The 14063-nt window shown below is 41.1% G+C and overlaps 1 protein-coding gene across 7 annotated transcripts in view; it reads left to right on the top strand.

Annotated features, from left to right (window-relative positions):
- The window catches only part of bag5 (BCL2 associated athanogene 5), a 32851-nt gene that overhangs the window by 14454 nt on the left and 4334 nt on the right, over positions 1-14063 (top strand). For 4 of the 7 annotated variants that reach the window (XM_077620676.1, XM_077620675.1, XM_077620674.1 and 1 more), the window contains exons 3-5: positions 169-663; positions 730-965; positions 3728-5275. In XM_077620676.1, the coding sequence (XP_077476802.1) occupies positions 169-663; positions 730-965; positions 3728-4268 (1272 nt within the window). In that variant the 3' untranslated portion in view covers positions 4269-5275. Of the gene's footprint in view, positions 1-168; positions 664-729; positions 966-3727; positions 5276-12662; positions 13255-14063 lie in introns of those variants that run through there. The other 3 variants (XR_013305120.1, XR_013305119.1, XR_013305121.1) reach the window with 3 other exon arrangements.

Raw genomic sequence — 14063 nt, 5'->3', positions numbered from 1 at the left:
GCCCACTACACTTGAACTAAGAGTTGGCTGTGATCAAAAAACATGTTCATGTTTCAGTGCCTTTGGCAGCAATAGACGTTCAATCTGTTTGACCTAGGACAATTCGCAGTCCAAATCGATCGGAAATCTATTATCATTGGCAGCTAATGTCTCTGGACTTTCCCCCAGGTATGCACCTTCAGCGGGTTGGCCGACGACCGTGACTACAAGCGCCTGGAGCGTGAGCTCACACGCCTCCTCCTGGATGTGGACCGTGTGGACACAGAGGGCAAGGCGGAGCTGCAATGTGCGCGCAAGCGGGCAGCGCAGGAAGTGGAGGGTCTACTGCGCTACCTAGAGGAGAATGCCCGCCACCCCTCCCGCCGAGCCATGGAAGAGCTGAGCGAGGAGGCGCGGCAGCTGGTGGATGCCCGCGTAGTTGCCCCGCAGCGGCAGGGCGCCACCGCGGACGTGGATGATGAGCTGCTGGAGGCCCTGCAGCAACTGATATTGCGGCTCACCCAGTTGAAGACGGAGGGTCGGGTTCCGCTCCGGAAGGCGCGCTACCGGGCGCTGACCCGACTGTGCGCAGTCCAGGATGTCCTGGAGGGCCGCACCCCCCGTCAAACGCTCTCATTGCCGCTCTCCAGCGAAACACACGCCGCCGTCGAAAGTATCAACCAGGTGAGAGAATTGCCCAACTCGTACCTGGTTTGCTACAATTTTGAACTTTTTGTGGCTTGTGCAAAGGTAATGGCCAAGGTCAGCGTGGCGCGGAGCCAGTTGGTGGCATTGCTGATGGGCCTGAGTGGCCGTGACAGCTGCGCTCACCTGTCCCGGCTTCTGATGGAAATGCAAGTGGAACTGGACGCTCTAGACGTGTCGGGAAACGCCAATGTCAGGAACTACCGTAAGCAGGTAGTTGAAGAGATCAATGGACTCCTCAAACATTTGGACCTGGAGGGAGAAGGAGATGACACTCGCAGGTACTTCTAAAAGCCACACGACGGCTGCTATAACCATTATTCATTTAGCAATTTTTCCCCACGTGGTCTTGGCTTTGGCTTTCCATTTTAGAACAGCCAAACTGGCTAGTCTTTTTTCAGTCATGGTAGTCTGCAAACAATAGCTATATTTATGGGCCATAAAGATGAAAAACTCAGCTGATAGGATGCCTGAATAGCTCATAACACAAAGATCCTGCCATGGTTCTCTAAGTCTTTAAACCCTTTTTGCGTAAAATCCGGCACCCTTGCTCTTTAAAAAAATCAATTGCTACCTGCATCACCTAAGTTGGTTAAAGTCTATGATACAGGGGTGCTCAATACATCGATCGCGATCTACCATTCCATCACCAAGGTACTATTTGGAGATCGGATGACTAAGATTTTTTTTCCAGTCTGTTGGTTTCCAATGTCACGTTTGTACTGTGAAATCGCAATGTGCCCAGCGCAATAGTCACATCTGCACTACTTGTTTATTTTAACGTGCATATCTGGTTCATCAGGATCTCTTACATGTGGAGCGGTCAGCTTTGCCTAACATGAAAGAGCTGTGACAGTTTCTCATTAAGTGATACATTAATCTTGGACACTTCAAAGGTCTGCCCCAATTATGCTTTCAGCGCCCTTTAGTGATGGGGGACCGGTGAACCAAAAGACAGTTGTTGCGCTATATAAAAATCCTCTTTTGAAAAATGGGTTAGATGAAAAAGGAAAATTTCAGTTACGCGCACAGCACAGCAAACGTGTATACAATTATGTACAGGTATGCAGAAGCAGGAGTATGCCTTTTGGGAAAAGGTAAGGAAAACTGACGGTCAATTTCAAAAGAAAAGATGACGAATTGTACCTATTTAAGCAATGTTTGGGTGTTATTTTTGTTAAAACATTGTAAACCAAAGTGAAAACATGACATAAACTCACAAAATAGCGATGCTGTTGGATAGTTCACGTGACTAATTTCAAGTGGAAATGACTAAGCGGAAGCACTGCATTGTGCACTGAAAAATGTATGGATGTTTTGAATCTGCAGAGTGTAATGCTTAAAACTACAACAAGAGAGCAGCAACATAACGTATTTCTGGTCAGGCATATTCATCGGTAATCCTTGCAAATGTTCAAAGTTTGAGTTTACACACTTGGAGAATGTAAAGAAATTCAATCACTTGTCTATTACAATCTGACAGCCGTTTCTGGCCACCATAAAAAAGTCAACTCTCTATGATGCACGGTTTGGACAAATGTAGCATGAGAATGTTAACATAAAACATCCACCCATCAATAAATCATGCTTTATCTATTCTACTAATCCTTATAAAGCGGGATTTATGGGTGGGTGTGTGGGTGTGCACCTGGAAACTTGCCGGCGGAAATTCTTCCAAAAATGGCGTTGGCAAATGACGTGGAAAGGCGTCCTACCTTACAACTAAATTTGGTCAGCGCGGCGGCCAGCACCATCATTTCTCGCCGAGTCTTCCCGTCACGACAGAAAAAGTGTTTCGGGAAGCACCTGGAAACTCACTGGTGGAAATTCTTCCGAAAATGACGTTTGTAAATGACGTAGAAAGCTGTCCTACCTTACAACTAAATTGGGTCAGCGTGGCCAGCACCATCGTGTCTCGCCGAGTCTTCCCGTCACGACAGAAAAAGTGTTTCGGGAAGCACCTGGAAACTCGCTGGCGGAAATTCTTCCAAAAATGACGTTTGTAAATGACGTGGAAAGGCGTCCTACCTCACGACCTTGCCACCGCTCGCTCATGGTGTCGCCAGCCCACCGCAGTTACAAACATGCTCTGACTGGCCAGACGCAAGTAGCCCTGATAGATTCGTAGCGTTTACCATGTCAGCACGTCCTAATAGTAATTAAGGCTGATCGTAGGTTTTGCGGTCGATCGTTAAAACATCAGCCTTGATACCTGTGTAATGTGTATGCCATGCTATTTTTGCACCCAGAGACTTGGTAAACACTATCGGTACAGACACACTTCCTGAAAGGAAATTGTACATTTGTGATTAGGAAATAAAACAAAATTCCACTTTGATTTTTATTTCTTTTTATTCTCAACTATTGCAGTAATATGAACCATCAAAAAAGAGATATTTTGACATTAGAAGCCATTTGGCCGCCACAATATCTTAAACTTGTGGTAAGAAATTGGTAATTCATTAAAAAGCAGCAGGTTCTCAAGTTAAACTTATTTCTTTTTTCAAATTGAATAATATGATATTTTGCATTTACAAAGACAGGCATATTAACTTCCTTATGATATTGACCCTAATGCCACGTGCGATGATTTTTCTTAAAATTTTCCCTTCAAAGTAACACATTTGTACTCCCTATTAAAACCATGAATATGGAGGTGAAAATTGTGAATCAGGGGGCGGCTTATACGTGAGAATTTGTAAAATTCAGCCATTTTAAGGCAATTTTAAGGGTGCGGCTTATATGCGAGTAAATACAAGTAAATATAAGTAGAATAGATCATTTTGACTTGCTAATTTCTGGTAACGGCTGAGCTTTGTTGGTGGCTTGGAAAAAAATAGGTAAGTTGGGTCCTTGAAAAGTAGATCTTGGAGCAAACAAGTGTACTCCCCCATCCTCAAGGTCATTGTAGCTGACTGCTAATCTGTCAACTACCAGATCATTATTTTTTAATCGGTGCCATTTGTCTTTTACGGTGGCCCGCATGCCATCCTGCTGGAACCGCCTCTGCCTGTGGCTAACTGATGCTTTTGTGTGCATTCAGGTACGACCTGGCCCAGAACGACTCTATCCGTGAGATTGAGGCGGTGCGGGCCCACGTGCGGCAGTTGCGTGAGGGTGTGCTGCGCCACTGCGCGGTGGGCCACCCAGGTTTGGGGCCCAAAGCTGAGCTCCAGGGCCTGCTAACCCATCTGGACCAGGTGGACACGGCCAAGAACCCCTGCATCCGTGAGGCCCGGCGCCGCGCCGTGGTAGAGGTGCAGGCAGTGGTGACCTTCCTGGACCTGCGCGAGGCCCTGGGCCGTCGCTGCCCTGGCACCGACGAACACCCGGCCCACCGCGCCGTCTGGACGGCCCTGTCTAGCCTGTCGGAACTGCAGGCCGGGGCACTGGGATTCGATGGCAAGCGGGCTGACAAGAGCTACATGGTTCTGGAAGAGCTGCTGACCAAGCAGCTGCTGGCACTGGACGCCGTTGACCCCCACGGCGATGACGGCGCCAAGGTGGCTCGCAAGCAGGCCGTCAAGTTTGCACAGAACATTCTCAACTACTTGGACATGAAGACCGATGAGTGGGAGTACTGAGCCCCTGCGAAGGAGGATGGACTTATTTCCCACCGTGCTCTGCGGCGACATGCCACTGCCTCCTGGCTAAGTGGCAAAATGAGGATGGCTCAAACAGCCAAACACACAACTTAATGTGTGGATGTGCGTGTACAAGAAGGTATGTTTGCGTGTGGACATATGCTTGTACTAAAGAATTCTTATGCGTGTGCGTGTAAAATGTGTATGTCAACGTGCACACTTGTACAAGCGTTTCAAGATTTGGATTAGGGCTGGGCGATATGGCCTAAAAATCAAATCTTTGATAGATTTTCTTTTTTTCAGCGAAAATGTTGTTGAGGGTTTTATTTTATTCAAAGCGCACTTATTTATTTTTTATCAGCCACTCATTAGACTCCTTCTGCTGCCATTGACGGTGCCAGTTGTCCAATCCATTTTGACCAGGAGGGGCGAATGTCTAGTCTTTTATCTGCCCCTCTTACTCACAATTAATTAAAGACATTTGTTCATAAGCTGTCCTCCTAGTTTAGATGCATTTGATGTCAATCCCCCACTTTTTAAAACCTTAGCATTTTTTATCCATTAAAAATTGTATTTATTAATTCAAAAATTGGGTCAAAATAATCTTTGATATTAAAAATATATATAATAATCTGTCATCCATTTACGTGAGCATGACTTGTATGCGAAATATAAATATAGTGGCCTCCATGACCCAAAATTTGATGTCTATGTATGTGGATACCACTTGTTTGTTTTTTGACAGAAATTATCACTTGCCCTGTGATAAATATGGTAAATGTTTAACAAAAGTAAGTTCAATAACATGCAAAACATCTGCATTTAGTACAGTTTTTCTCTCCCTGTATTTGTGCTGTCCGCCTACAAATACAAAGTAATAACTAAACAAAAAACACTAATTGGTTGTTAGATTTCCTTTCTTGGCAAAAAAACATCAGAAATCTTGAATTATTCATGGAATTATTTGCTGTAAAAAAAATATTAAATTGATTATCGCCCAGGCCTAATTTGTGTGTCTACATTGTGTGTAAATCATTGCTGCCATTGACGCCAATAACAAACAACACTGCAAAATAGAAAATAATTGGCAGAACTTTAAACATCAGTTCCAAATTTTGAATGCTTATCATAAAACTGCCATAAACCAGATAAAGCTGTTGTAACTTTAAATACATTCTTATGACAAATCTCATTGAGTTCATTATAACGTTATAATTCATTCAATTTGGACATTGTTTCAAATGTCTTTGTGTTCATGTTAGGACACTTAACATTTGTATTATTATTTACTCAGGTTTGTTCTCATGATAAACCTTAAACAGTGTAGTAACCTAAAATTTAATCTACGAATTGCACTTGAATACTCAAGTTTTGATGTAAAAAAAAAAAACCGTATTTACTCTCATAGAAGCCGCATTTGGTGGACAAAAAGAATGACTGAATCGAGAGTATGGCTTATATGCGCATAAAAAGACGGCATGCACGAAACTGCAAGGTAACAAGACTGACTGCAAGACAATGCGGCCGAAACGGTCATTTATTTCAAAATAGAGAAAAGATAAACAGATAAAACGCCAAACAAAATTTATTTTGACGTCTATGAATGAAAGAAATTCAATTATTATTTTTTCTCTTGCATAAAACGTGAAAAAACTCACCTGTGCCTGTCGCTGCTCACTCAGGCTTCAGCAACCCCTACGATCCGCGTGAGTATAAGTGGTTCAGAAAATGAAATGAATAATCTTTAGTTAAGTAGTTGGAACACAAAATTTTAAGTAACCTTGATGTTAGTTTATGTAATTTTTGGACTAACAGGCATACTTAAAATTCTTTATTGTTCCCCCAAATGAACAGTGTGCCCGTTGTATACATTTTGGTTGTAGTTACTGACCTCAAACCTATTTGATTCGAGCAGGGGTAGGGAACCTATGGCTAGGGAGCCACATATGGCTCTCTGCTAATCTGTGAGTAAAATATGGAAATAGGAGCGTCACATCGGCACTGTGGTGTTGACACTTCCTCTAGCGCCACTTTATTCTTTTTTCAATACCATATTTTCTGGACTATAAATCGCACCCGAGTATAAATTGCACCAGCCAAAAATACATAATTAAGAAGGAATAAAACATAGTCGCATTTTCGAGGTAAATTTATTTGATAAGATCCATCACCAAAAACATACATGTCATCTTGAAAGGCAATTTAAAATTAAAATAAAATAGAGAACAACAGACTGAATAAGTGTATGGTATACTGACGTTATATGACTGATATGCCTGGTAATGTCAGTAACGACGTAACATATTAAGAGTTATTCAGAGAACTCTAGCATAAAGAACATGCTAACAAGTTTACCGAACTATCAGTTTCACTTCAAATCACTAATTCCAATGAAATTTTCATCCTCAGTGTCACTTTTAAACAACTCCCCCCCACTCGGGAGGTAGACGCGATTAGCTTTTTTTGTTTTCTTCGGTAAGAGTAACCTCCATTTTTCGCCAGTCACTATGAAAAAAACTGCGATTTAAAATCCAAAAAATACGGTACACTTCTTTGTCCATACTCTCATTTCTCATTCAGGGTTGGCCAACTCTGGTCCTCGAGAGCCACTATTCGGTCTGTTTTCCATATCTCATTCCACCAACACAGCTGAATCAAATAATCGGGATCGGTATGAAGCTTCTGGACAGCTTGTGGATGAGTTGATCATTTGATTCGGGTGTGGTAGAGGAGGGAGATGAAAAAAAAGAAGTAAATATCCCAAAGATTTTGCTCGCCTTAAAAATATTTCTTTTCAAAATTATACTAGTTAGAAATATGATAATGCTACAAAACCTGGAAATATACATAAATTGTGGGCTTTTCAGCAATAACAATTCAAATTACAGTGGTACCTCGAGATACAAGCTTAATGCGTTCCGGGACTGAGCTCGTATGTCGATTTACTCGTATCTCAAATGAACGTTTCCCATAGAAATTAACTAAAAACAAATTACTTTGTTCCAACCCTCTGAAAAAACGGGATACGGGATTGTAAAAACATTTTTATTTGTTCTAATTCGCCATCTATTAACAGAGTAACAAATAACTACTGTTTATGATTTTTGACAGTACTGAAATTAGACGGATTTCGGAGGGGATAGAGAGGGGTGAGAGTGAGAGAGAAAGACTTTTTGCACGGCAATGCGCTCGTAACATAACAAACAAATTTAATTGAACTTGGATTACGATACAGACACTCAAACATAAATTTAATCTAACCTTACATTAAACTTAATTCCAATTTTGTTTTAAAGAAGATTTAAAAAAAAATCTTCTCCAGGGTTGGCTCTATTTGCCCCGCCTCCACCCTGACTTTCAGCTGCAGCTAAAAGTCTGCTAAAAATCTAACCTTACATTAAACTTAATTCCAATTTTGTTTTAAAGAAGATTAAAAAAAAATTCTTCTCCAGGGTTGGCTCTATTTGCCCCGCCTCCACCCTGACTTTCAGCTGCAGCTAAAAGGAACCTATCGAGGGTTGTTTACTTTTGTCCCTTCAAAATATTCCCAAAATGATGCACACAAATGTCCTCACAATAGGATAACGCATGACCACTTGCCAACGAGAAGTAGTATACTCCTCTCGTATTATCGAACAAGCTCCGCTATTCCGCACTGACTAACGGGGGGAAAAAACACTGAAAAAATGCAACGCTCCACCCAGTGCTCGTAGAGACATTACACGAGGGAGTTGCGACCAGAAAGACAGTGCCCATGATGTTCTTAAGAGCAGCCTTTCGTGTCCGCTGTATGCTTGTACAGACGCTCCCCTACTTACGAACATTCAACTTACGAACAACGGTACATACGAACATGTCTGCAAATTGCGTTTAAGTCCAAAAATGTTCGCAAGTCCAATTTTGTATTTCGCGTCTTTTTCGGAGTAGTACTTCTTTCCGCCGCTAATACCGACGCCTGGCGCTGTGAGAGCTCAGCTCACCCAGCATCTACCTTCTTCGTTGCAATGCGGAAGTGCGTGAATGTATCTCCAGTGTGCAAAGAACCTTTTTCATTTGTATCATTAAATATCTCATGCATCCAATATTGAATATGGTTGGTAAAAAGCTAAAGGCTTCTATTGAGGGAGTTGCAAGGAAGAGGCAAGCCATTTCATTTGAAACGAGTGGCAATAATAACGAAGCTTGATGCGCGTCAGAAAGTGGTGAGCGTTGCACATTCAGTACCATTTATAAACAGAAAGATCGAGCAGCAGGACCCAAATATTGAACGTTGCACAAAGTTTGCAAATCAATTGAATGATGCCATACAGTGCTACTGCATCATTTATGATGAAAAAAAGAAGAAAACTGTGCAATCGTCATTAGGTCGCTTCTTTTGGCCAGTTTCTAATACATAAATCTATCTCTCTCTCTACAGTACTGTACATATTCTCTCCATTTTATTAAATGTTTTTTTTTCAGTACAAACCAATGCGTGTTACTTATACAAGCCTTAAACATACAAATGCACTTATATAAACCTTCAATATACTTATATAGGCCTTAAACATAAATTATAATACAAAATATAGCACTAAATCAACTTACAAACAAATTCAACTTATGAACAATCGCTCGGAACCAATTGCGTTCGTAAGTTGAGGAGTGTCTGTATATCAAAATTTGTCTCGTATCTCAAGATAAATATTTGCTCGAAATTTTACCCGTATCTCAAATTGCTCATATGTCGGGGCACTCGTATGTCGGGGTATTACTGTATTCAGTTTTCTTATGACTTATCTGATCATATGCTCTGATCAGATGGACACCTGGCATCTTTTTTGGCAACAAGTTGGATTATGTTTGGTGTGAAGTCCTGTGTAATGGAGATTCTCAGGATGGACTGCAGGTGCTCATCAGTGAGATGACTTCTGTGTGCTGTTTTGTTAATCTTCGTCACTGAGAAGAGCCTCTTCTCAGAGATATGTGGTCCCAAACATGCACAAGGTTCGAGCCGAATGAAGACGGAACTGTGGCATTGTTGCAGGGATGGAGTGAATGAACTGTGCGGGCCCTGCAGTGTCGTACTTTGCCTTCAGTGTCCCATTACCCTGTAGCTCAATCAGTTCCATCTGAATTTGCACAGGTGCAGTTTTAACATTGACAGCAAATGGGTTGCGAAGCAAGTCAAAACTCTTTTTTTTGTGCTTCAAAGTCACTAAAGCGCCATGCAATCTCAGCGCGTAGTGTGCTCGGTTTGTCTGCAAAGTGCGTTTTGGGGAACACAGTTGTGCTGACTTGGTTCAACATTGCTCCGCAACAGGGAAAGTGAGGCAAATTGCACTGTTGCATTTGTGTCTCCCATTAAAGCAGCTTCACTTGAAATGCCTTCACTGCGTATTACATGTCAGTGATCCTGCGGTCACGTCATTGGAGATGCAGATTTAAGGCATTAAGATGAGTTATTACATCAGCCAGAAACGCCAAATCGCACTTCCATTTTTCATCCCTCAAAACGGTAGTGTCTTTCCCTTTACTGTCCATGAGCTTACAGATTTCGTTTCTGAGCTCAAAAACTGTTGAGAATTTTCCCCCGACTTAGCCAATGCAACTCTGTGTGATAAGGAATGTCGGCAAACTGCCGGTGATTTAACCCTTTAGCTCGGATAAAGTTTACTGTATTGCGTTACAGTGCTTATTATGGTCCATCTTCAGGTCTTTGCCACATCTTGCTTCCTGGTGTATGATGCAGTGATATGCTGTTAACTCACCAGAACAGTTCTCCTCCTGCATCTTCATTCGCATCCTTCTCACTAGTCCACTTTTTTCACTGCACATAGCTGGTGCTCCATCAGTTGTAAGTCCGATAAGTTTGTCCCTGGGCAGTTTCATGTCGGTTACATTTTGACATACTACATTTAAAAAAATGTCTTTTCAAGGCGTTTTCCCGTGCATCGATTTAATGTCCATTACTTCCCCTGTAACGCGCAAATTAGAGTTCACTCCACAGATGAAGATGCCCAGTTGTGCAGTATTAGTCATGTCAGTACTTTTTTGCACGGGTAAAAAACGTGTTGGAATGTCAGATTCTTCTTGAACTTTTCTGCTTTCTGTTTCTTATGCTCTGCATCCAGGTCTTTCAGATTACCCAAAGTGCAGTATTAGATTGAATTCTGTAATTATAGCCACATTAGCTCCACAAATGAGACACACAGGTTTACGGGCAATGTCAGAAAACAAATGCTTGGCCTCCCATCGGTTATTAAAGGCTCCGTTTTCATAATCAACTTTTCTCTTCGGCATCATGGGGGGTATCTTTGGCTAACGGCTATTTTCTTAAGATCTAGTAATAGTTTGACGCGGGAAGGTATGAAACACTAAGAAATAACACTAGTATAGGTAAAAATAGAATAACACTGAAGATGTATTGGAAAAAAAGTATGACAGATAACAAAACACTGATAGATTATGTAGAAAAAGCTTATGAAGTAAGAAAACAAATACTAAGAAGATTTAATAACTAAATGGAAATGGAAAAGAACCAGGAACGCAGTAAATAGGCGGACCTGAGGCGAAACTGAATAGTCTTGGAGTTGCATAAACAGTTGCTATACTCTTTTTCACCAGTAAATTACGGCAAATTAACATTTACTATTTGTTGGTAATTTTCTGTTTTGCAGTATGAAAACAACCATTAGTGGATGAATTACTAACCTTATGATATTGACCCTAATAATGTGCTTTTGATTTATTCAGCATCTCAGAAATACCATGTGCAATGATTTTACTTCAGATTTTCCCTTCAAAGTAACAGATTTGTACACCCTATTAAAACCATGAATATGGAGGTGAAAATTGTGAATCGGGCCGGCTTATACGTGAGGAATTGTAAAATTCTAAGGCAATTTTAAGGGTGCGGAGGTGGCTTATATGCGAGAAAATATGGTAGTTACGAGGGGGACCCTCCTAAAAGGGCAGCCAAAGCTGTTTTTTCTTTTTTCAATAAATGCGTTGTTTTTTTACACGGTAAGGCAGCCGAAGAATTGCATTATGGAATCTGTAGTTCTGTGCAGTACTGCGTTATCAGCGCTTCATATAGATGGGCAATTAATAACGATAATGTAAAATGGCCGGATGTGATTACACGGCAGGCGTGTGTTTGACACGTGATCTAGAGGCAACACAGACACCTTATGTTGGCAATCAATCGGCACTGATAGAAAAAAAATCCAATATCGGGCTGCAAGGATCAATAGGTACTGGCCCGTGCTAGGTAGCTAAAATGTTTCAAGAGATAGGATAACAAATGAAGGAGGAGTGGACTTCAAAGTTAGTGTCTACAAGAATGACAACATGAGCCTGTAAACACAGTATACAGTAATCCCTTGATTATTGCGGTTAATGTAGACCAAACATGGCCGCAATAAACGAAAAACCGTGAAGTTGGGTCACCCCTATTTTAAAAAAATAATATGTATATATTTTTTGTTTTGCTTCAGTGCTGAGTTCTAGTAGCAAGCGGAGGATAGGGCAGTGGCTTCCCCTTGCGAGTTTCAGTGTAAATTTTCACATTTTTATGAAATTATTTTAAAAAAATGTAATTAACAAAAAACATTTCCCCAGAAAAAAAAACGCGATGTAGGGAAGCCGCAATATTCGATGGAATACTGTAATATTAACATGATAAAATGAATTAGGAATACTCAATATAACAATTACATAAACAAACTTAATACTTAGAATCTTGTCTATTTATAATATTAAATTATTTAATTAATTTAAAAAGTAATTTAATCAACAAAATAAAATATTAAATTAGCATGCCTAATAAGGCATTGTAAAAATGATTACAACATTCAAATTAAGGATATCCATCAAAAACCTTCCTAGTCTTCTCACAGCTTTAGTTTTATTGCATAAATTTACTCTTTAACTGCCACCAAGAGTGATAATAAACCAGTTGCTGTTGAAAAGGAAATGTTTTACTCTTACCACACAAATTAAGAAAACACATCAACAACGTTCTATTGGCCTTAAAATAATTTCATAAATTAACTGTTTGGCTGTCAATGACGCCAAATTTGATCGCCACAACCATCCCAATCCAAACAGATTGGACGTATTTTGGCATCAATGGCATTGAATGAGTTAATGTTTTGTTTATAAGAATGCTTGTGGCAGAAGCTTGTATTTTCATGCATTTGTGCTAGAGTGACAATTTACAAGTGTTAATGTTTGCGTGTATGTGCTTGTGTACTAGTGTTTCATTTAGTTTGCTGCCCCGTCACTTTAGACGATACAGGAAGTGACCTTTTAACCTCTTGCCCCTATTTCGAGAAACAAAATGGACTTTTTTCACCAAATTTCTTACGCTGGCTCTCGCGAAAAGTTTTCAAGTGATTGTCATTTTTTTAGACGGACACTAGCTGAATGTTCTGAAGAGCCATTTTTAATGGACGCAAGGCAAACATGGAAGCAGGTAAGAAGTTCCCCGAGCGACACGCTACATCCTTCCGAAGCTGACCCACCCCCACTTCCTGTGTTTGGACAATAGCGACGTAAGAGGAGGACAATGGAAGATGTTGGCAGAACCTTCCACAATCTTCGTGCCTTCGTGTTGTCACTCCCAAAAGCCGCCTTTTATCATGTGATCAACAACGTGTATTCTGTGACCTACAAATGTGTACAATGAGTATATCATAAGACTGTCTTGTATGTGTACCTGGTGAGTAGACATGCATGGAGACATGCCCACCAAGAAGAGCACACTTCCATTTTTTTCTTGCACAAATCCAGCTTTAAAAACTTTTCAACTGAAAACAAAATGGACGCCTATGTATTTATTAAGGAGTTGTCTCAATGCTTCTTTCTATGTCGTCGGGGGAAAAAAATGTTCACCTAAATGTTTACCGTATTTTCTCGAATATAGACCGTATTTGTCGCTCAAAAAAATTAAGACTGAATCGAGGGTACGGCTTATATGCGCACAAATTAGACTTGACATGCACGAAACTGCAAGGTGACAAGGACGAAACGCCATAACGCAAGACAAATTTATTTTGATGTCTAGGAATGAAATTCAAGAAAAAAATATCTTGCATAAAACGTGTAAAAACTCAGTTGTGTGTGCCATTACTCGCTCAGGGCCCCGCCAGCTTACCTAGAGATGCCAAACTAGACCGCTACGGACACACTTCCTGGTTGTACTGCCCACGTGACTTCCTTTTTGAATTTGTCTACGTGCAGATAACACCCTTTAGGAATGTGTAATCCAGCAATTGATTTATAGAGTATCTCAGAAATACCACCGATGATTTTTCTTAAGATTTTCCCTTAAATAACACATTTGTACTCCCTATTAAAACCATGAATATGGAGGTGAACATTGTGAATCGGGCCGTCTTGTATGAGAGAAATTGTCAAATTCAACGATTTTAAGGCAATTTTAAGGGTGCGACTTATATGCGGAGGCGGCTTATATGCGGAGGGGGATAATATGCGAGAAAATACGGTACTTATGGCCCGGTGGATGAGTGATTTGCGCATCAGCCTCACTGTTCTGAGATCGATGATTCAATCCCAGATGGGTTCCAACTGTCTTATCTGGATTTTACATGTTTTCACCTGGTACTCCAGTGCAGTGGCATGCGAGGCTGGTTGAACACTCTAAATCAGCAGTCCCCAAGCATCGGTCCACGGACTTGTACCAGTCGGCAAGCCACTTAGCGCCGGTTCATCAGAGAAATAAATATTAACGCACACGACGTCCAAGTATAGAGATCATGAGCCAAGGGCACCCTGGACGTCATGGTTGCC

The sequence above is a fragment of the Stigmatopora argus genome, chromosome 15 (assembly GCF_051989625.1).
Source record: "Stigmatopora argus isolate UIUO_Sarg chromosome 15, RoL_Sarg_1.0, whole genome shotgun sequence".
Lineage (NCBI taxonomy): Eukaryota > Metazoa > Chordata > Actinopteri > Syngnathiformes > Syngnathidae > Stigmatopora > Stigmatopora argus.
This window is presented reverse-complemented; position numbering and strand designations above follow the sequence as displayed.